At 44.3% G+C, this 24315-nt stretch overlaps 1 protein-coding gene across 2 annotated transcripts in view; it reads left to right on the forward strand.

Moving 5' to 3' along the window:
• The window catches only part of LOC139383246 (RNA binding motif protein 25a), a 45034-nt gene that overhangs the window by 5022 nt on the left and 15697 nt on the right, over positions 1-24315 (forward strand). The window contains exons 5-12 of one of the 2 annotated variants that reach the window (XM_071127694.1): positions 1559-1616; positions 4474-4634; positions 5256-5450; positions 7443-7526; positions 16184-16485; positions 18852-18963; positions 20350-20439; positions 22461-22534. In XM_071127694.1, coding sequence (XP_070983795.1) covers positions 1559-1616; positions 4474-4634; positions 5256-5450; positions 7443-7526; positions 16184-16485; positions 18852-18963; positions 20350-20439; positions 22461-22534 — 1076 coding nt within the window. Of the gene's footprint in view, positions 1-1558; positions 1632-4473; positions 4635-5255; positions 5451-7442; positions 7527-16183; positions 16486-18851; positions 18964-20349; positions 20440-22460; positions 22535-24315 lie in introns of both variants that reach the window. The other variant, XM_071127693.1, reaches the window with a different exon arrangement.

Raw genomic sequence — 24315 nt, forward strand, 5'->3', positions numbered from 1 at the left:
GCCTACATTTTGAGCGTACAATTTTCAATTACAGCATTATTTAATCTACCTGTATTCTTCTGCTATTTATTCTGTTTCCAGTAATATTTACATGTTAATATGATCTTCTGATTTATAATTATTATATGTCATCTTTATATTAGTTTCCAAAATGTAAGTTGGTTTATCTCGCTGTCTGATAACACGTTCTGATTTAATGGCTTGTCTTGCACTTCTGTAAAATCCCAGAGTGCATTGAGTGAATGTTGAGAGAGAAAAAAAAAAAATCTTGGTTCCTTTGTAACCATAGCAATGTGAATGCAAAGACGACTCTCTCTCTCTCTCTCTCTCTCTCTCTCGCAAAAATAGGTGAACTGGCAAAATAGTTGAATCCTTATTAAAAGGCAGTGTGAATACAACGAGAACTGAGTTATTTTTTTTACCCAGAGTTCACTTTTAAAAGGACTGAGATCTGTTATTTTAAAGAGGACTAAACACCCAACCTGATGTAGGTAAAATATTGTGTGATATACAGTGCATTCAGGAATATTATTATTCTATGAATTATATAATATAATAATATTATTATTCTATTAATTAATATATTATAATATAATAATATTATTATTCTATTAATTAATATATTATAATATAATAATATTATTATTCTATTAATTATATAATATAATAATATTATTATTCTATTAATTATATATTATAATATACTAATATTATTATTCTATTAATTATATAATATATTATAATATAATAATATTATTATTCTATTAATTAATATATTATAATATAATAATATTATTATTCTATGAATTATATAATATAATAATATTATTATTCTATTAATTAATATATTATAATATAATAATATTATTATTCTATTATTATTATATTATAATATATTAATTAATAGAATAATAATATTATTATATTATAATATATTAATTATTATTATTCTATTAATTATATATTATAATATACTAATATTATTATTCTATTAATTATATAATATATTATAATATAATAATATGATTATATTATTCTATTAGAATAAATTCTATAATGTAGAAAATAGTACGAAATAAAGAAAAACCTTTGAGTGAGTAGGTGTCCAAACTTTTGATTGGTATTGTATGTAAATATGGTATTTCTGGGGGGGGGGATTTATTCATAAATTTGCTAAAATTTCTAAAAAACATTTTTTCGCTTTGTCCTTATGGGGTATTGTGTGTACATTGATATAGAAACTAATTAATTTAATCAATTTTAGAATAAGTCAAAATAACTCAACAAAATGTGGAAAAAGTCCAGGGGTCTGAATACTTTCTGAAATGCTCTGGGAAGAAAAACAAATGTGCCTCAACAGAAGGCTGTGTGTTTGCTACATTGAGAGCATTCCTTGCCACGATTCTCGGTTGTGTATCGTGATCCTGGTGTCGTAATAACCCTAATATATAAAGTTTACAAACCAATTTGATGGAATGATATTGGATCGCTCTGACATTTTGGTCTTTAGTCTCAGATGAGTGATTTCCCTCTGCCTGTCTTTTCCACCATCCTGTAGAAATGTGGCCTGGTCCTGAGCTGGAAGAGGGTCCAAGGGGCTTCTGGGAAACTGCAAGGTAAAAACAAAACAGGTACAACACTTCTATTATACTTTCCCTCCTTTCCTTGTTGTGTTGTTAACCGCCGAGTCTGTGTAGTTACCGCAGAGTCTGTGTAGTTACCGCAGAGCCTGTGTAGTTACCGCAGAGTCTGTGTAGTTACCGCAGAGTCTGTGTAGTTACCGCAGAGTCTGTGTAGTTACCGCAGAGTCTGTGTAGTTACCGCAGAGTCTGTGTAGTTACCGTAGAGTCTGTGTAGTTACCGCAGAGTCTGTGTAGTTACCGCAGAGTCTGTGTAGTTACCGCAGAGTCTGTGTAGTTACCGCAGAGTCTGTGTAGTTACCGCAGAGCCTGTGTAGTTACCGCAGAGTCTGTGTAGTTACCGCAGAGCCTGTGTAGTTACCGCAGAGCCTGTGTAGTTACCGCCGAGCCTGTGTAGTTACCGCAGAGTCTGTGTAGTTACCGCAGAGTCTGTGTAGTTACCGCAGAGTCTGTGTAGTTACCGTAGAGTCTGTGTAGTTACCGTAGAGTCTGTGTAGTTACCGCAGAGTCTGTGTAGTTACCGCAGAGTCTGTGTAGTTACCGCAGAGTCTGTGTAGTTACCGCAGAGCCTGTGTAGTTACCGCCGAGCCTGTGTAGTTACCGCAGAGCCTGTGTAGTTACCGCAGAGTCTGTGTAGTTACCGCAGAGTCTGTGTAGTTACCGCAGAGCCTGTGTAGTTACCGCAGAGCCTGTGTAGTTACCGCAGAGCCTGTGTAGTTACCGCCGAGAGTCTGTGTAGTTACCGCCGAGAGTCTGTGTAGTTACCGCCGAGCCTGTGTAGTTACCGCAGAGCCTGTGTAGTTACCGCAGAGCCTGTGTAGTTACCGCCGAGCCTGTGTAGTTACCGCAGAGCCTGTGTAGTTACCGCAGAGCCTGTGTAGTTACCGCAGAGCCTGTGTAGTTACCGCAGAGAGCCTGTGTAGTTACCGCCGAGCCTGTGTAGTTACCGCCGAGCCTGTGTAGTTACCGCAGAGCCTGAGCCTGTGTAGTTACCGCAGAGCCTGTGTAGTTACCGCAGAGTCTGTGTAGTTACCGCAGAGCCTGTGTAGTTACCGCAGAGCCTGTGTAGTTACCGCAGAGCCTGTGTAGTTACCGCCGAGCCTGTGTAGTTACCGCCGAGCCTGTGTAGTTACCGCCGAGCCTGTGTAGTTACCGCCGAGCCTGTGTAGTTACCGCCGAGCCTGTGTAGTTACCGCCGAGCCTGTGTAGTTACCGCCGAGCCTGTGTAGTTACCGCCGAGCCTGTGTAGTTACCGCCGAGCCTGTGTAGTTACCGCAGAGTCTGTGTAGTTACCGCCGAGCCTGTGTAGTTACCGCAGAGGCTGTGTAGTTACCGCGGAGTCTGTGTAGTTACCGCAGAGTCTGTGTAGTTACCGCAGAGTCTGTGTAGTTACCGCAGAGTCTGTGTAGTTACCGTAGAGTCTGTGTAGTTACCGCAGAGTCTGTGTAGTTACCGCAGAGTCTGTGTAGTTACCGCAGAGTCTGTGTAGTTACCGCCGAGCCTGTGTAGTTACCGCCGAGCCTGTGTAGTTACCGCCGAGCCTGTGTAGTTACCGCCGAGCCTGTGTAGTTACCGCCGAGCCTGTGTAGTTACCGCCGAGCCTGTGTAGTTACCGCCGAGCCTGTGTAGTTACCGCCGAGCCTGTGTAGTTACCGCCCGAGCCTGTGTAGTTACCGCAGAGCCTGTGTAGTTACCGCCGAGCCTGTGTAGTTACCGCCGAGCCTGTGTAGTTACCGCCGAGCCTGTGTAGTTACCGCCGAGCATGTGTAGTTACCGCAGAGCCTGTGTAGTTACCGCAGAGCCTGTGTAGTTACCGCCGAGCCTGTGTAGTTACCGCCGAGCATGTGTAGTTACCGCAGAGCCTGTGTAGTTACCGCAGAGCAAGTTATTTTTATTTCACCTTTATTTAACCAGGTAGGCCAGTTGAGAACAAGTTCTCATTTACAACTGTATACAACTCTCTCTCTCTCCCAGTGACTGTATAAATCTCTCTCTCTCTCTCTCTCCCAGTGACTGTATAAATCTCTCTCTCTCTCTCTCTCCCAGTGACTGTATAAATCTCTCTCTCTCCCAGTGACTGTATAAATCTCTCTCTCTCCCAGTGACTGTATAAATCTCTCTCTCACTGTCTCTCTCTCTCTCTCTCTCTCCAGTGACTGTATAAATCTCTCTCTCTCTCCCAGTGACTGTATAAATCTCTCTTTCTCTCCCAGTGACTGTATAAATCTCTCTCTCTCCCAGTGACTGTATAAATCTCTCTCTCTCTCTCTCTCTCTCAGTGACTGTATAAATCTCTCTCTCTCCCAGTGACTGTATAAATCTCTCTCTCTCCCAGTGACTGTATAAATCTCTCTCTCTCTGCTCTCTCTCTCTCTCTCTCTCTCTCTCTCTCTCTCTCCCAGTGACTGTATAAATCTCTCTCTCTCCCAGTGACTGTATAAATCTCTCTCTCAGTGACTGTATAAATCTCTCTCTCTCTCCCAGTGACTGTATAAATCTCTCTTTCTCTCCCAGTGACTGTATAAATCTCTCTCTCTCCCAGTGACTGTATAAATCTCTCTCTCTCTCTCTCTCCCAGTGACTGTATAAATCTCTCTCTCTCCCAGTGACTGTATAAATCTCTCTCTCTCCCAGTGACTGTATAAATCTCTCTCTCACTGGCTCTCTCTCTCTCTCTCTCTCTCTCTCTCTCTCTCTCTCTCTCCCAGTGACTGTATAAATCTCTCTCTCTCTCTCCCAGTGACTGTATAAATCTCTCTCTCTCTCTCCCAGTGACTGTATAAATCTCTCTCTCTCTCCCAGTGACTGTATAAATCTCTCTCTCCCTCTGTAGCGTTTGGTTTCTGTGAGTACAAGGAGCCAGAGTCCACCCTGCGTTCCCTTCGTCTGCTACATGAGCTGTTGCTGGGAGACAAGAAGCTGCTGGTCAAGGTGGATGCTAAGACCAAGGCCCAGCTTGAAGAATGGAAGGCTAGGAAGAGGAACGCCAATGGGGTGAACACACACACACACACACACACTGTCTACCACGAGAGGGTAATGGAGGAGAGCAGACTGGGTTCAGAAAATATAAGTGTCACCTCTCTCCTAGCAGTGAGCATTTCATTACCAACATTTAGTCTCTCGGGTGTTTTATGAGGTCCGGGACGATACCGGTATCACGATACTCGTTTGTATCACGGCAAGGCAATACAACACAAAGCAGATGTTAAACTTCTTTATGAAAACAGCTCTAGTGTTGGAAACAAACAAACATTATTACTCTACATTACTACATTACATTATTAAACTATTCAGAGTCCCAAAATAATTTTCTAAACAAAAGCACACTCAATATTTTACATAGAGCAGTTTTATTTGTTATTTTATTTATAAAATAGAGTTTGGTCTGCTTTGTGTTTTTATATTTGTCATGTGAAAAAAAAAATATTGCGATAGTGGTATCATCCCGGCCCTAGTCTTCGTCAGGGCAGAGCATTGGCTTGGTCTTAACATGGCTTCTGCGTGGCACACCTTGCAAAATCCAACATGAACATTCCTATTTTCTCTGTACTTTTTTTGTTTTATTTTATAAAGGAATTGTCTTTCTCTACTCTCTTTTTTTACGTCTCATAGGGAGCCAAGTCTGAGGACGGGCCCAAGGAAGAAGAGGACGAGGAAGAGGTTCTTGACGAAGACACAAAGCGTCGTGACCAGATAGTGAAAGGGGCGATCGAGGGGTTGATCCGGGAGTACGGCAGTGAGCTCAACGCCCCTTCCCAGGACGGAGACAACCAGCCCCGCAAGAAGAAGAGAGAGAAGAAAGAGGAGGTAGTAGCGTCCGTTCCACTGGAGAGAGGAGGTAGTAGCGTTCGTTCCACTGGAGAGAGGAGGTAGTAGCGTCCGTTCCACTGGAGAGAGGAGGTAGTAGCGTCCGTTCCACTGGAGAGAGGAGGTAGTAGCGTCCGTTCCACTGGAGAGAGGAGGTAGTAGCGTCCGTTCCACTGGAGAGAGGAGGTAGTAGCGTCCGTTCCACTGGAGAGAGGAGGTAGTAGCGTCCGTTCCACTGGAGAGAGGAGGTAGTAGCGTCCGTTCCACTGGAGAGAGGAGGTAGTAGCGTCCGTTCCACTGGAGAGAGGAGGTAGTAGCGTTCGTTCCACTGGAGAGAGGAGGTAGTAGCGTCCGTTCCACCGGAGAGAGGAGGTAGTAGCGTCCGTTCCACTGGAGAGAGGAGGTAGTAGCGTCCGTTCCACTGGAGAGAGGAGGTAGTAGCGTCCGTTCCGCCGGAGAGAGGAGGTAGTAGTGTCCGTTCCGCTGGAGAGAGGAGGTAGTAGCGTCCGTTCCACCGGAGAGAGGAGGTAGTAGCGTCCGTTCCACTGGAGAGAGGAGGTAGTAGCGTCCGTTCCTCTGGAGAGAGGAGGTAGTAGCGTCCGTTCCACTGGAGAGAGGAGGTAGTAGCGTCCGTTCCGCCGGAGAGAGGAGGTAGTAGCGTCCGTTCCGCCGGAGAGAGGAGGTAGTAGCGTCCGTTCCACTGGAGAGAGGAGGTAGTAGCGTCCGTTCTGCGTGAGAGAGGAGGTAGTAGCGTCCGTTCCTCTGGAGAGAGGAGGTAGTAGCTTCCATTCCACTGGAGAGAGGAGGTAGTAGCGTCCGTTCCGTTGGAGAGAGGAGGTAGTAGTGTCCGTTCCGCTGGAGAGAGGAGGTAGTAGCGTCCGTTCCGCCGGAGAGAGGAGGTAGTAGCGTCCGTTCCGCCGGAGAGAGGAGGTAGTAGCGTCCGTTCCGCCGGAGAGAGGAGGTAGTAGCGTCCGTTCTACTGGAGAGAGGAGGTAGTAGCGTCCGTTCCACTGGAGAGAGGAGGTAGTAGCGTCCGTTCTGCGTGAGAGAGGAGGTAGTAGCGTCCGTTCCTCTGGAGAGAGGAGGTAGTAGCGTCCGTTCCGTTGGAGAGAGGAGGTAGTAGCGTCCGTTCTACTGGAGAGAGGAGGTAGTAGCGTCCGTTCCACTGGAGAGAGGAGGTAGTAGCGTCCGTTCTGCGTGAGAGAGGAGGTAGTAGCTTCCGTTCCACTGGAGAGAGGAGGTAGTAGCGTCCGTTCCTCTGGAGAGAGGAGGTAGTAGGGTCCGTTCCGCTGGAGAGAGGAGGTAGTAGCGTCCGTTCCGCTGGAGAGAGGAGGTAGTAGCGTCCGTTCCTCTGGAGAGAGGAGGTAGTAGCGTCCGTTCCACTGGAGAGAGGAGGTAGTAGCGTCCGTTCCTCTGGAGAGAGGAGGTAGTAGCGTCCGTTCCACTGGAGAGAGGAGGTAGTAGCGTCCGTTCCGCTGGAGAGAGGAGGTAGTAGCGTCCGTTCCTCTGGAGAGAGGAGGTAGTAGCGTTCGTTCCACTGGAGAGAGGAGGTAGTAGCGTCCGTTCTACTGGAGAGAGGAGGTAGTAGCGTCCGTTCCTCTGGAGAGAGGAGGTAGTAGCGTCCGTTCCTCTGGAGAGAGGAGGTAGTAGCGTCCGTTCCGCTGGAGAGAGGAGGTAGTAGCGTCCGTTCCTCTGGAGAGAGGAGGTAGTAGCGTCCGTTCCACTGGAGAGAGGAGGTAGTAGCGTCCGTTTCTCCTATTTAAAGCGCGTGATGAGAGAGATTGTCGATGTTGTTTTACATGGAGTGTGTTTTTTTTGTTTCTTCACTTGTTTTCCAGGAGGAGGCGCTTAACCTGCAGCCATTTTGTTTTTCTTTTCTGTAAATCGCTACGCTAACTTCTGGGCCGCCCTAGACCTTGTTTCAGCAGTGTCGTTTGGTGACGGTAGAAGGACATGTTATGAACCTGATATCACGTTTATCTGTTTCCCCAGGAGGACATCAATGTGATGGACATGGAAGATGACAAAAGAGACCTGATATCCAGAGAGATCAGTAAATTCAGAGACACTCACAAGGTAACACACTCCACTGTTCTCACATTTAGGCTTTGGAGAAAGAAACTACAATACCCATATCTAGATTATACCCAGTGTAGTTTTAACATCCCTGTCAATGACTGGACTACAAATTAATGTATTGACCCCCATTTCTAACGTCCTAACATTAATTTCAAATAGTTCAGATATTTGCTAATATGTGGAATGTCCATTAAGTCAACAACTGATATATTTCAGTTTCCCCAACAGTGTAAAGAATTATAGGATAAACTGTTAATAACAGTGACTTGGGATGAAAGTATACAGTAGATCTTTCAGTTAGACGCAGGACAGGGCGACTCCAGTCCTCGGTGGCCTTATTCAGGGTCACCCCGTCCCCCAGCATCCTTAGCAAACACACCGGATTTTTAAACTTAATTGCATTCTAAACTGAAGATCATGAACGAGTTGATTATTGGAGTCAGGTGTGTCAGATGGGGCACAAGTGTGGCGCTAATCAAGCCCCCCCTCCTCCCCCGAGGACTGGAGTTACACCCCCCCCCCCCCCCCCTCCACCCCCCCAAAGCCTGATAGGATGGACGAAATGTTAAAATTCCTCAAAGCTAATCTATTGATTATAACCCCACCATTATGGTAGACATCATATGATGACTAAAGCAAGATGAATCTCAGAGCTTTTGGGGGAAAAGTATGCGAGGATAGGATGTAAGTATCATCTTTTAATTTATAATCTCTACGTCTCGGGCGCTCCCTTCTGGAGGACTTGCAAAGGGGCAACTGGCTCTGAGACTGTGCTACACTATATATATATATATATATATATATATATGGTATTCGGGTACCATTTTGCATACACCAATGCCTTTTAGCTAGTTGGCATGGGTTAAAAGGAGAGCCCTACTGGTTGTGTGAATACAAAGCCAGAGAGCCTAGTGAACCTATGCAGGTCCTTGTGTTGTGTTTTGAAGAAGGCAGACTAGGGACTCAAAATTATGGCCCAGATTCCCCCAGTTTTCCAGAATTCCCGGTTGAAAGATTTATGAAATTACGGGGATTTTTTTGGGAAAACTATCCTATTTTGGGGAAAACTACCTGGGATTTTGCAACCCAAAGGTAGAGACTGAATAGAGTGAATAACCACGGCAGCTGTTTAAGCAGTCTGTAGTGTAGGGTACTAAAAGCAGGGAGCGTCCCTCCACAGCAGCACTTTGAGATCTGAAGACTAGACAGGTAAGACTTTCTGTCTGTCTTTTATCCTCCTCCCTCCCTCGCTCTCTCCCTCTCCTCCTCCCTCCCTCTCACTCTCCCTCTCCTCCTCCCTCCCTCTCCCTCTTCCTCCCTTGCTCTCTCCCTCTCCCACTCCCTCCCTCGCTCTCTCCCTCTCCCACTCCCTCCCTCGCTCTCTCCCTCTCCCACTCCCTCGCTCTCCCTCTCCCACTCCCTCACTCTTGCTCTCCCTCTCCCACTCCCTCGCTCTCCCTCTCCCACTCCCTCCCTCTCTCCCACTCCCTCCCTCTCTCCCACTCCCTCCCTCTCGCTCTCCCTCTCCCACTCCCTCGCGCTCTCCCTCTCCCACTCCCTCGCTCTCCCTCTCCCACTCCCTCGCTCTCCCTCTCCCACTCCCTCGCTCTCCCTCTCCCACTCCCTCGCTCTCCCACTCCCTCCCTCTCGCTCTCCCACTCCCTCCCTCTCGCTCTCCCTCTCAATCCCCCTCCCCCCTCCCTCCCTCCCTCTCGCTCTCCCACTCCCTCCCTCTCGCTCTCCCTCTCAATCCCTCTCCCCCCTCCCTCCCTCCCTCTCCCTCGCTCTCCCCCTCTCCCCCCCCCTCCAGCTTTCTACTCTTACTTTCTCCTTTTCTACTTCGTTGTGATTTATATTTGTATACGTCTTATATTACCTCTCTATTATGTTAAATAAAAACCTTGTTTAGGAACATCACAGGAAGGTTTTATGCTGCTTATTTTCCAAATCTAATAGACTTGGAAGGTTTTTAGGGTAAAGACGAGCACTATTCCCATCATATACAGTGTGTAAGTGGAACGTGAAGGTTCAAGCATGTTAGGAAACATTACCCACACTAAACACCACACATCTAGTGACAGGATATTACCTCATCGCCAGGGGACTGTTGCATCAGAGGCATTTTCAGACAGGACAGGGGACTGTTGCGTCAGAGGTATTTTCAGACAGGACAGGGGACTGTTGCATCAGAGGTAATTTCAGACAGGACAGGGGACTGTTGCATCAGAGGCATTTTCAGACAGGACAGGGGACTGTTGCGTCAGAGGTAATTCCAGACAGGACAGGGGACTGTTGCGTCAGAGGTAATTCCAGACAGGACAGGGGACTGTTGCATCAGAGGTAAGTCCAGACAGGACAGGGAACATTCTAGAACATCAGTTTAATCCAAAGGGAAGTGAGAGATGTAGTGGAGGGAAATCTTCGCTATAATCTCTTTCAGCTCCAGCTTTCTCTATTCTATTTCCTCTCCTCCTTCTTCTCTCTGACAGGACAGGAGACCCACAGTTCAGTTTAGTCCAGCAGATTTACACGTTGTAGTTCACTATCCAGCACAAAATTGACGAACATCATTCAATGGCATTTGACCAGCTCAATGAATGGGCATATAGCCATAGCATTTTTTTGTTGTAGTGAGGTACCATATTGGTGAGGTACCGTATCTCTCTGTATGGTAAGGACTGTTGGTACTCTTGTCTCTGTCTGGTGTTGTGTTAATCACTCTGTTGGTCTGAGACGATCTGACGGTGGACATCAGAAGACGACCTCTGGGTAAGAACAGCTCTATGATTTCATTCCTTTTACCCAAACTGGAATACCTACCTGCATTGACTCTCTCTAACACCAATGTAAAAGATCACCATTTTGTATCTAAACTAGTCTTTTTAATGTGGTGTGATTTTAACTGGATAATGTGTACAGTAAATTAATCACTGGTCCATCGTAAGGGATCGATGGACAGATATATTTTGCCACTTTTTTTATTTTTTATTTTTTATTTTTATTTTGTTTCTGTGAACTTGACCTGCTCTTCCTCACAGGAGTAGCTTGTAGGCTTGTAGGGGCAGAGACAGACGCGCTGAGTGAGTCCGTAATTCATCACCTGTAAGTCACAAACAACCAATTAGCCCCACAGAGGATCCATCTCTATTTCCTGTTTTTCTGAGAGGAGTGAACCCTGATGTGTGTTTCTGTGCTGTTAATACATAAAACAACAACAAAAGTTTGTTTTGGTTCACTTTGAAATCTTATGAATGTCGCTAGCTAAATTATTTATGGTAACTAGATAAAGTGGTTTCCACCGTCTCCAGATTGGGATTTTTTGGCTCTGATAAGTCACCGCCTTCATTAAGAAGTGCATTGACCAGTGACCGTACGTACATACCCCAACCAGAAGTCATGGATTACAGGCAACATCTGCACTGAGTTTAAGGCTAGAGCTGCTGCTTTCAAGGAGCGGGGACAGTAATCCAGATGCTTATAAGAAATCCCGCTAAGACCTCCAACGAACCATCAAACAGGTAAAGCATCGATACAGGACTAAGATTGAATCCTACGACACCGGCCAAAAGAAATATCCGCCATGTTGCGCAGTCAACATTAGTCAGAAATAGCATTATAAATATTCACTTACCTTTGATGATCTTCATCAGAATGCACTCCCAGGAATCGCAGTTCCACAATAAATGTTTGTTTTGTTCGATAATGTCCATTTATGTCCAAATAGCTTCTTTTGTTAGGGCGTTTGGTAAACAAATCCAAACATGCGTTCAGGTCCAGCCGAACGTCGGATGAAAAGTTCAAAAATTATATTACAGGTCGAAGAAACTTCTCAAACTAAGTATAGAATCAATATTTAGGATGTTTTTATCATAACTGTTCAATAATGTTCCAGCCGGAGAATTCCATTGTCTGTAGAAAAGCAATGGAACGAGAGATACCTCTCATGTGAACGCGCGTGACTGAGAACGAGGCTGCTGCCAGACCACTTAGTCAAACAGCTCTCATTCGCTCCCCCTTCACAGTAGAAGCCTGAAACAACATTCTAAAGACGGTTGACATCTAGTGGAAGCCTTAGGAAGTGCAACATAACCCATATCCCACTGTGTATTCGATAGAGACTGACTTCAAAAACTACAAACCTCAGATTTCCCACTTCCTGTTTGGATTTTTCTCAGGTTTCCGCCTGCCATATGAGTTCTGTTATACTCACAGACCTCATTCAAACAGTTTTAGAAACTTCAGAGTGTTTTCTATCCAATACTAATAATAATATGCATATATTAGCATCTGGGACTGAGTAGGAGGCAGTTCACTCTGGGCACGCTATTCATCCAAAAGTGAAAATGCTGCCCCGTATCCCAAAGAAGTTAAACAGGTTAATATGCGCAAGGCCAGATGAAATACCAGGATGTACCATGGGAATACACTGACCAGCTAGCTGACAAGTGTCTTCAGTGACTTTCTTTACTTATCCCTGACCCTGTAATACCTACAATCAGACCCCCATTGTCCCTGTACACCCAAGAACGCCAAGGTAACCTGCCTAAATGACTACGGACCCCGTAGCACTCACATCTATAACTATGAAAGACTGGTCATGGATCACATCAACACCATCATCCCAGAAACCTTAGACCCACACCAATTTGCATACCGCCCCAACAGATCCATACTGCCCTCTCCCACCTGGACAAAAGGAATACCTATGTAAGAATGCTGTACATTGACTACAGCTCAGCATTCAACACCATAGTCCCTTCCAAGCTAATCACCAAGCTCAGGACCCTGTGGACTGCACATCTCCGTCTGCAACTGGATCCTGGACTTCCTGATGAGCAGCCCCCAGGTTGCGAGGGTAGGTAACAACACATCCGCCGCACTGACCATCAACACGGGGCCCCCTCAGGGTTGGGTGCTTAGTCCCTTCCTGTACTCCCAGTTCACCCAAGACTGCAAGGCCGCGCACGACTCCCAACACCGTCATTTTGCAGTTTGCTGACGACACAATGGTGGTAGGACTGATCACCGACAACAATGAGGGAGCCTATAGGGAGGAGGTCAGAGACCAGGACTACAACCTCTCCCTCAACGTCAGCAGGACAAAGCAGCTGATGATGGACCTATAGGATGAGTTGAGCGGGTTGAGAGTTCCTCAGTGTCCACAGTTGAGTGTTCCTAAGGCATTCACATGGTCCACACACACCCAGACAGCTGTAAAGAGGGCACACCAGCACCTCTTCCCCCTGACGCTGAAAATATTTGGCATTGGCCCTCAGATCCTCAAAGTTCTACAGCATCGTCTTGACTGTCTGCATCACCACTTGGTACGGTAACTGCAAGGCACCCGAAGGCAAGGCGCTACAGAGGGTGGTGAGTAGGGCCCAGTACATCACTGGGGCCAAGCTCCCTGCCATCCAGGACCTCTATACCAGTGTCAGAGGAAGGCCCCAAAATATTGTCCAACTCCAGCCACCCAAGTCATCGACACACACTGGACTCTATATATATATATATATATATATATACACACACACACACTGGACTCTATATACACACACACACACACACACACACACACACACACACACACACACACACACACACATTTCAATGGACAATTTTTTTTGCTTTTCTTTCAAAAACAAGGACATTTCTAAGTGACCCCAAACTTTTGAAAGGTAGTGTATTTGTAGGTCGGGATAAAGTGACTATCGATAATAAACAGTGAGTAGCAGCAGCGTAAAACATTGGGAGGGGGGGCAATGCAAATTGTCCGGGGGCCATTTGATTAGCTGTTCAGCAGTCTTATGGCTTGGAGGTAGAAGCTGTTAAGAAGACTTTTGGACCTAGACTTGCACTTGCCGTGCGGTAGCAGAGAGAACAGTCTATGACTAGGGTGGTTGGAATCTTTGGCAATTTTTAGGGCCTTCCTCTGACACCGCCTGGTATAGAGGTCCTGGATGGCAGGAAGCTTGGCCACAGTGATGTACTGGGCCGTACGCACTACCCTCTGTAGAGCTTTGCGGTCGGAGGCCGAGCAGTTGCCATACCAGACGGTGATGCAACCAGTCTGCATGCTCTCAATGGTGCCGCTGTAGAACTTTTTGAGGATCCATGCCAAATCTTTTCAGTCTCCTGAGGGGGAATAAGCGTTGTCGTGTCCTCTTCATGACTGTGTTGATGATGTGGACACCAAGGAACTTGAAGCTCTCAACCTGCTCCACTGCAGCCCCGTCGATGAGAATGATGGTGTTCTCGGTCCTCCTTTTCCTGTAGTCCACAATCATCTCCTTTGTCTTGATCACTTTGAGGGAGAAGTTGTCGTCCTTGCACCACACTTCCAGGTCTCTGACCTCCTCCCTATAGACTGTCTCGTTGTCGGTGATCAGACCTACCTCTATTGTGTCATCGGCAAACTTAATGATGGGGTTGGAGTCGTGCTTGTTCATGCAGTCATGGGTGAACATGGTGTACAGGAAGGGACAAAGAACACAACCCTGGGGGGCCCCCGTGTTGAGAATCAGTGTGACAGATGTGATGTTGCGTACCCTTACCAGGAACCAGTTGCAGAGCGGAGATGTTTAGTCCCAGGGTCCTTAGTGATGAGCTTTGTGAGAACTATGTTGTTGAATGCTGAGCAGTAGTCAATGAATAGCATTCTCACGTAGGTTACTTTTGTCCATATGGGAAAGGGCTTTGTGGGGTGCAATAGATTTTGCATCATCTGTGGATGTGTAGGGGCGATATGCAAAGGTTTCTGGGATGATGGTGTTGTGAACCATGACCAGCCTTTCAAAGCACTTCATGGCTACAGATGTGAGTGCTACGTGTCGGTAGTCAGTCCCTGTGCCCAAGAACCTACCTAACTATGGTGATCTGTGTGAAATATGTGGGTATTACGGACTCGGCCAGGGACAGGTTGAAAATGTCAGTGAACACACTTGCAAGTTGGTCAGCGCATGCTCGGAGTACACGTCCTGGTATTCCGTCTGGCCCTGTGGCCTTGTGAATGTTCACCTGTATAAAGGTCTTACTCACATCGATTACGGCGAGTGTGATCACCTAGTCATCCATAACAGCTGGTGCTCTCATGCATGCTTCAGTGTTGTTTGCTTCGAAGCGCGCATAGAAGTCATTTAGCTCGTCTGGTAGGCTTGTCACTGGGCAGCTCGCGGATGGGCTTCCCTTTGTAGTCTGTAATACTTTACTTTGCAAGCCCTCCCACATAGGATTAAATCTCAGTCCTGTATTTACACTTTGCCTGTTTGATGGTTCGTCGGCAGGCATAGCGGGATTTCTTATAAGTGTCCGGATTAGTCTCACGCTCCTTGAAAGCAGCAGCTCTAGCCTTTAGCTCAGTGCGTGTGCTGCCTGTAAATCCATGGCTTCTGGTTGGTACGTACAGTCACCGTAGGGACAATGTAATCGATGCACTTATTAAGGAAGCCGGTGACAGATGTGGTATACTCCTCAATGCCATCGGATGAATCCCGGAACATATTCCAGTCTGTGCTCGCAGAAACAATCTGCGTCATCTGACCACCTCCGTATTGACCGAGTCACTGGTACTTCCTGCTTTAATTTTATCTTGTAAGCAGGAATCAGGAGGATAGAGTTGTGGTCAGATTTGCCAAATTGAGGGCGAGGGAGAGCTTTGTACTCATCTCTGTGTGTGGAGTAAAGGTGGTCTAGAGTTTATTTCTCCTCTTGTTGCACATGTGACAGGCTGGTAGAAATGAGGTGAAACGGATTTAAGTTTCCCTGCATTAATGTCCCCGGCCACTAGGAGCGCCGCCTCTGGATGAGCATTTTCTTGTTTGCTTACGGCTTTATACAGTTGGTTGAGTGCAGTCTTAGTGCCTGCATCGGTCTGTGGTGGTAAATAGACAGCTACGAAAAATATAGATGCTAAACTCTCTTGGTAAATAGTGTGATTTACATTTTATCGTGAGATACTCTACCTCAGATGAGCAAAACCTTGAGTTCCTTAATATTTGATTTCGCACACCAGCTGTTATTGACCAAAAGACACAGACCGCCACCCTTTGTCTTACCGGAGGGAGCTGTTTTATCTTGCCTATGCAGCATAAACCCAGCCAACTGTATATTATCCATGTCGTCGTTCAACCACGACTCGAACTCGACTGGAACATAAGATATTACAGTTTTTAATGTCCGGTTGGTAGGTTGATAGTCTTGAACGGAGCTCGTCCAGTTTATTCTCCAGTGATTGCACGTTGGCCAATAGGATGGATGGTAGAGGCGGGTTACCTACTCGCCAAGGCACCCGGACCTCCGTCCCCTGTATCGACATCTTCTCTTCATGCGAATGACAGGGATTTCCTTCATGTCCGGCTCGTTAAAGAAAAAAAAAAATCTATGTCCAGTTCGAGGTGAGTAAATTGGTGTTCTGATATTTCCAGAAGCTGTTTTCGGTCAAAAGAGACAGTAGCAGAAACATTATGTACAAAATAAGTTACAAACAACGTGAAAAAAAAAAAATCGCAATTGGTTAGGAGCCAGTAAAATGGCAGCCATCTTTTCCGGCGCAGCAGAGTGACTAACAGTGTATTCCTTCTTCCTGTAGAAACTGTTGTCCGTGGTTGAATACAACGGTAGAGTGATAACACAGGATACTCCTCTTCTTCCCGTAGAAACTGGAGGAGGAGAAGGGAAAGAAAGAGCAGGAACGGCAAGAGATCGATAAGGACAGGAGGGAGAGGGACAAAGAGAGGGAGCGAGAGAGGGAGCGCCGGGACCGCGAGAGGGAGAAGGAGAGGGAGAAGGAGAAGGAACGAAACGACAACAACAACAAGGAGAGAGAGCGGGACCGGGATCGAGAACGCATCGATCGGGACCGTGAACGGACGAGGGAGAGGGAGAGGGGAGACAGAGGAGAGAGGGAGCGCGTGAAGGAGAGGAGTCGAGAAGTCAGCATAGACCGCAGTAGATCCAGGTTGGTACGAGGTTAACGCAGATTCAGGTTGGTATGAGGTTAACGCTGAAACAGGTTGGTATGAGGTTAACGCTGAAACAGGTTGGTATGAGGTTAACGCTGAAACAGGTTGGTATGAGGTTAACGCTGAAACAGGTTGGTATGAGGTTAACGCTGAAACAGGTTGGTATGAGGTTAACGCTGAAACAGGTTGGTATGAGGTTAACGCTGAAACAGGTTGGTATGAGGTTAACGCTGAAACAGGTTGGTATGATGTTAACGCTGAAACAGGTTGGTATGAGGTTAACGCTGAAACAGGTTGGTATGAGGTTAACGCAGATTCAGGTTGGTATGAGGTTAACGCTGAAACAGGTTGGTATGAGGTTAACGCTGAAACAGGTTGGTATGAGGTTAACGCTGAAACAGGTTGGTATGAGGTTAACGCTGAAACAGGTTGGTATGAGGTTAACGCTGAAACAGGTTGGTATGAGGTTAACGCTGAAACAGGTTGGTATGAGGTTAACGCTGAAACAGGTTGGTATGAGGTTAACGCTGAAACAGGTTGGTATGAGGTTAACGCTGAAACAGGTTGGTATGAGGTTAACGCTGAAACAGGTTGGTATGAGGTTAACGCTGAAACAGGTTGGTATGAGGTTAACGCTGAAACAGGTTGGTATGAGGTTAACGCTGAAACAGGTTGGTATGAGGTTAACGCTGAAACAGGTTGGTATGAGGTTAATGCAGATTCAGGTTGGTATGAGGTTTAACGCTGAAACAGGTTGGTATGAGGTTAACGCTGAAATAGGTTGGTATGAGGTTAACGCTGAAACAGGTTGGTATGAGGTTAACGCAGATTCAGGTTGGTATGAGGTTAACGCAGATTCAGGTTGGTATGAGGTTAACGCAGATTCAGGTTGGTATGAGGTTAACGCAGATTCAGGTTGGTATGAGGTTAACGCAGATTCAGGTTGGTATGAGGTTAACGCAGATTCAGGTTGGTATGAGGTTAACGCAGATTCAGGTTGGTATGAGGTTAACGCTGAAACAGGTTGGTATGAGGTTAACGCTGCATGACTGACTGGCCTCCCCCCTCCCCCTCCCAGGGGTAGTGTTATACAAACATCTGGGCCCGTATTCATAAAGCATCTCCGAGTAGTCAGAGTAGGAGTGCTGATCTAGGATCAGTGTTGCTTTTTAGATCATAATGAATAAGATTATATGGACAGATCCTAGATCAGAATGAATAAGACTATATGGACAGATCCTAGATCAGAATGAATAAGACTATATGGACAGATCCTAGATCAGAATGAATAAGACTATATGGACAGATCCTAGATCAGAATGAATAAGACTATATGGACAGATCCTAGATCAGAATGAATAAGACTATATGGACAGATCCTAGATCAGAATGAATAAGACTATATGGACAGATCCTAGATCAGAATGAATAAGACTATATGGACAGATCCTAGATCAGAATGAATAAGACTATATGGACAGATCCTAGATCAGAATGAATAAGACTATATGGACAGATCCTAGATCAGAATGAATAAGACTATATGGACAGATCCTAGATCAGAATGAATAAGACTATATGGACAGATCCTAGATCAGAATGAATAAGACTATATGGACAGATCCTAGATCAGAATGAATAAGACTATATCGACAGATCCTAGATCAGAATGAATAAGACTATATGGACAGATCCTAGATCAGAATGAATAAGACTATATCGACAGATCCTAGATCAGAATGAATAAGACTATATGGACAGATCCTAGATCAGAATGAATAAGACTATATGGACAGATCCTAGATCAGAATGAATAAGACTGTATGGACAGATCCTAGATCAGAATCAATAAGACTGTATGGACAGATCCTAGATCAGAATGAATAAGACTGTATGGACAGATCCTAGATCAGAATGAATAAGACTGTATGGACAGATCCTAATGAATAAGACTATATGGACAGATCCTAGATCAGAATGAATAAGACTGTATGGACAGATCATAATGAATAAGACTATATGGACAGATCCTAGATCAGAATGAATGACTGTATGGACAGATCCTAGATCAGAATGAATAAGACTGTATGGACAGATCCTAATGAATAAGACTATATGGACAGATCCTAGATCAGAATGAATAAGACTGTATGGACAGATCCTAGATCAGAATGAATAAGACTGTATGGACAGATCCTAATGAATAAGACTATATGGACAGATCCTAATGAATAAGATTATATGGACAGATCCTAGATCAGAATGAATAAGATTACACAGACGGGACAACTGATCCTAGATCAGCGCTCTTGCTCTGAAACACTTAAGTGGCGAGTGTTTGAACTCACGTCTCTTCCTGTAGAGAACGGAGCCGCGATGAGAAGAAACACGACCGCGAGGAGGATCAGGAGGAGGCGTACGAACGCAGGAAACTGGAGAGGAAGATGAGGGACAAGGAGACTGCCTACCAGGAAGTAAGTTTGACATGTAGTCCCATGTTTGACGAGGTTTAAAGCCTGAATTTATACCCTACGCAAGTAGTCCACAAACTTGGGCAGCCTTGTAACGCAACAGATTTGTTTGTATGTTTGTTTGTATTTTATTTATTTCACCTTTATTTAATTAATTATTTTATATATTTCACCTTTATTTAATTAATTATTTTATATATTTCACCTTTATTTAACCAGAAAGGCTAGTTGAGAACACCTTTATTTAACCAGGTAGGCCAGTTGAGAACAACTTCTAATTTACAATTGCGACCTGGCCAAGATGATAAAGCAAAGCAGTTTGACACAAACAACGACACAGAGTTACACATGGAGTAAAACAAACATACAGTCAATAATACAGTAGAAACAAGTTTATATACGATGTGAGCAAATGAGGGGAGGTAAAGGCAAAAAAAGGCCATGGTGGCGAAGTAAATACAATATAGCAAGTAAAACAATAGAAATGTATGTTTGTATGCAGGATTGTTTGTATGTACACTACTGATCTAAAAGTTTGGGGTCACTTGGAAATGTCCTTGTTTTTGAAAGAAAAGCACATCTTTTTTTTTTTGTCCATTTTTAAAAGAACATAAAATTGATCAGAAATACTGTGTAGGCATTGTTAATGTTGTAAATTACTATTGTAGCTGGAAACGGCAGATTTATTATGGAATATCAGTCCTGTGTTCCAATGGCACGTTGTGTTAGCAAATTAATCCAAGTTTATCATTTTAAAAGGCTAATTGATCATTAGAAAACCATTCACAGCCAGTCTGACTACTCTTTCTCTCAGGCCTAAGGCACTTAATATGTGTCCCAAATGACACCCTTTTCTCTATATAGTGCACCACAGTATTTTGCAATGGTTTTCTAGTGCACTACTTTTGTCCTGAGCCCGAATGGCCCTGGTGCACTGTGTAGGGTGTCTTTTGGGACTCGGGCACTGTGTTCATACTGGCTCTGTCGTAAGAGAACTCAATATAACACCTTTCTATGTGTATGTACATTATGAAAAGATGCTGATTGGCTGAAACAGCGTTCTAACTGTGTTTTATATCAGGCCTGTTTTGATTCAGGGATGCTGATTGGCTAAAACAGTGTTCTAGCTGTGTGTTTTATATCAGGCCTGTTTTGATTCAGGGATGCTGATTGGCTAAAAACAGCGTTATATCTGTGTGTTTTATATCAGGCCTGTTTTGATTCAGGGATGCTGATTGGCTAAAAACAGCGTTCTATCTGTGTGTTTTATATCAGGCCTGTTTTGATTCAGGGATGCTGATTGGCTAAAACAGTGTTCTAGCTGTGTGTTTTATATCAGGCCTGTTTTGATTCAGGGATGCTGATTGGCTGTTGCTCCTCTTGTTTCAGCGTCTGAAGAACTGGGAGATGAGAGAGAGGAAGAAGACTCGGGACTACGACAAAGAGAACCAACGAGAGGACGAGAGACGGCGTGAGATGGTAGTAGACATCCGGGGCCTGATTGGGCCCGCGGGTGATTTTCTTTGCCCCCCCCCCCCCCCCCCCCCCAAGTTTTTGATAATAAATAAATAAATGTCTATTTATTTATTGTTGGACAAAAGAACTGAAAACACCAGCAAATCAGCTCCAAGTGATTTAGTTGTTCATCTGTTCCAAGCTATTCCCACGCATAATATAATGTATAATAGATGTATGAAATGTAATGTAATGTAGTGTGTGTGTGTGTGTGTGTGTGTGTGTGTGTGTGTGATCATATAGAAATGTAAGCAAGTTTTGAAATGATTCTGTTTTAGTCAAGTAATTGTTTGGGTTTCTTGCGGCCTACTAATTATGTGTAATGATGTTCCGGCCCCCTGACCATCCACCTAAACAAAAGATCGTCCCGTGGCCGAATCTAGTTGTTGAAAATCTGTCGTTCTGCCACTGAACAAGGCAGTTAACCCACTGTTCCCCGGGCGCCGACGACGTGAATGTCGATAATGGCAGCCCCCCGCACCTCTCTGATTCAGAGAGGTTAAATGCGGAAGACACATTTCAGTTGAATGCATTCAGTTGTACAACTGACTAGGTTGACAGGTGTAGTTAATACAGGTAATGAGTGGAGAACAGGAGGGATTCTTAATGAAAAACAACCCCTTTTCCCAGATGCAGTTACAATTTTAAACGTTTTAACGTTTAAAAAAATATATATATATTTTTAAAAATATATATTTTTATTTTATTTTTGTGTCAAATTGCCAATTGTCAACCGATCCCTTAAAGGATTAATTGACATATACACAAACATAACAATAATTCACTGTGGTAATTCAATGATCATTCTTCTTCTAATGTTCTCTGCATTGCGCATCGCATAAGAGTGAAAAAATGTAAGGTAAAATATCAATACATAATAGTAAATAAGTTTATCCAAACAATAATTATATCCCTAGAGCAGTACAATAATGTACATACATACAATACTGGTGAAAAGTTTTAGAACACCTACTCATTCAAGGATTTTTCTTTATTTTGACTATTTTCTACATTGTAGAATAATAGGGAAGACATCAAAACCTATGAAATAACACATATGGAATCATGTAGTAACCAAAAAAAGTGTTAAACAAATCAAAATTATATGTTATATTTGAGATTCTTCAAATAGCCACCCTTTTGCCTTGATGACAGCTTTGCACACTCTTGGCATTATCTCAACCAGCTTCACCTGGAATGGTTTTCCAACGGTCTTGAAGGAGTTCCCACATATGCTGAGCACTTGTTGGCTGCTTTTCCTTCACTCTGCGGTCCGACTCATCCCAAACCATCTCAATTGGGTTGAGGCCAGGTGATTGTGGAGGCCAGGTCATCTGATGCAGCACTCCATCACTCTCCTCTTGGTAAAATAGCCCTTACACAACCTGGAGGTGTGTTGGGTCATCGTGCTGTTGAAAAACAAATGATAGTCCCACTAAGTCCAAACCAGGCGGGATGGCGTATCGCTGCAGAATACTGTGATAGCAATACTGGATAAGTGTGCCTTGAATTCCAATTAAATCACAGACAGTGTCACCAGCTAAGCACCCCCACACCATCACACCTCCTCCTCCATGCTTCACAGTGGGAAATACACACGCGGAGATCATCCGTTCACCCACACTGCGTCTCACAAAGACATGGCGGTTGGAACCAAAAAATCTCCAATTTGGACTCATCATACCAAAGGACAGATTTCCACCGATTTTTAACGCTTTTTTTTGGTTACTACATGATTCCATAATTGTTATTTCATAGTTTTGATGTCTTCACTAGTATTCTACAATGTAGAAAGAAAAAAATAAATCCTGGAATGAGTAGGTATTCTATGTACTTATAAATACAGAAGACATTTGAACCCAGTCTGGCACGAAGAGAAGATTCATATGGGAGACAAGCCTTTACACCATCTATAATATTAGCCGTTTGAATGCGCCATTTACCTCATGGAAGCTAAATGAATGCAATCATTTGTTCTTCTTCAGACCAAAGAAGGCAAGCGCCTGAAAGAGTTCCTGGAAGATTATGACGATGACAAAGACGACCTGAAATACTACAGGTGAGGACACACCTTTATAACACAGACGACCTGAAATACTACAGGTGAGGACACACCTTTTATAACACAGAGATGACCTGATATACTACAGGTGAGGACACACCTTTATAACACAGACGACCTGAAATACTACAGGTGAGGACACACCTTTTATAACACAGAGACGACCTGATATACTACAGGTGAGGACACACCTTTTATAACACAGAGATGACCTGATATACTACAGGTGAGGACACACCTTTTATAACACAGAGATGACCTGATATACTACAGGTGAGGACACACCTTTATAACACAGACGACCTGAAATACTACAGGTGAGGACACACCTTTTATAACACAGAGACGACCTGATATACTACAGGTGAGGACACACCTTTTATAACACAGAGATGACCTGATATACTACAGGTGAGGACACACCTTTTATAACACAGAGATGACCTGATATACTACAGGTGAGGACACACCTTTTATAACACAGAGATGACCTGATATACTACAGGTGAGGACACACCTTTTATAACACAGAGATGACCTGATATACTACAGGTGAGGACACACCTTTTATAACACAGAGACGACCTGATATACTACAGGTGAGGACACACCTTTTATAACACAGAGACGACCTGATATACTACAGGTGAGGACACACCTTTTATAACACAGAGACGACCTGATATACTACAGGTGAGGACACACCTTTTATAACACAGAGACGACCTGATATACTACAGGTGAGGACACACCTTTTATAACACAGAGATGACCTGATATACTACAGGTGAGGACACACCTTTTATAACACAGAGATGACCTGATATACTACAGGTGAGGACACACCTTTTATAACACAGAGATGACCTGATATACTACAGGTGAGGACACACCTTTTATAACACAGAGATGACCTGATATACTACAGGTGAGGACACACCTTTTATAACACAGAGATGACCTGATATACTACAGGTGAGGACACACCTTTTATAACACAGAGATGACCTGATATACTACAGGTGAGGACACACCTTTTATAACACAGAGATGACCTGATATACTACAGGTGAGGACACACCTTTATAACACAGACGACCTGAAATACTACAGGTGAGGACACACCTTTTATAACACAGAGACGACCTGATATACTACAGGTGAGGACACACCTTTTATAACACAGAGATGACCTGATATACTACAGGTGAGGACACACCTTTTATAACACAGAGATGACCTGATATACTACAGGTGAGGACACACCTTTTATAACACAGAGATGACCTGATATACTACAGGTGAGGACACACCTTTTATAACACAGAGATGACCTGATATACTACAGGTGAGGACACACCTTTTATAACACAGAGACGACCTGATATACTACAGGTGAGGACACACCTTTTATAACACAGAGACGACCTGATATACTACAGGTGAGGACACACCTTTTATAACACAGAGACGACCTGATATACTACAGGTGAGGACACACCTTTTATAACACAGAGACGACCTGATATACTACAGGTGAGGACACACCTTTTATAACACAGAGATGACCTGATATACTACAGGTGAGGACACACCTTTTATAACACAGAGATGACCTGATATACTACAGGTGAGGACACACCTTTTATAACACAGAGATGACCTGATATACTACAGGTGAGGACACACCTTTTATAACACAGAGATGACCTGATATACTACAGGTGAGGACACACCTTTTATAACACAGAGATGACCTGATATACTACAGGTGAGGA

This window comes from Oncorhynchus clarkii, chromosome 25 (assembly GCF_045791955.1).
Source record: "Oncorhynchus clarkii lewisi isolate Uvic-CL-2024 chromosome 25, UVic_Ocla_1.0, whole genome shotgun sequence".
NCBI classification, from domain to species: domain Eukaryota; kingdom Metazoa; phylum Chordata; class Actinopteri; order Salmoniformes; family Salmonidae; genus Oncorhynchus; species Oncorhynchus clarkii.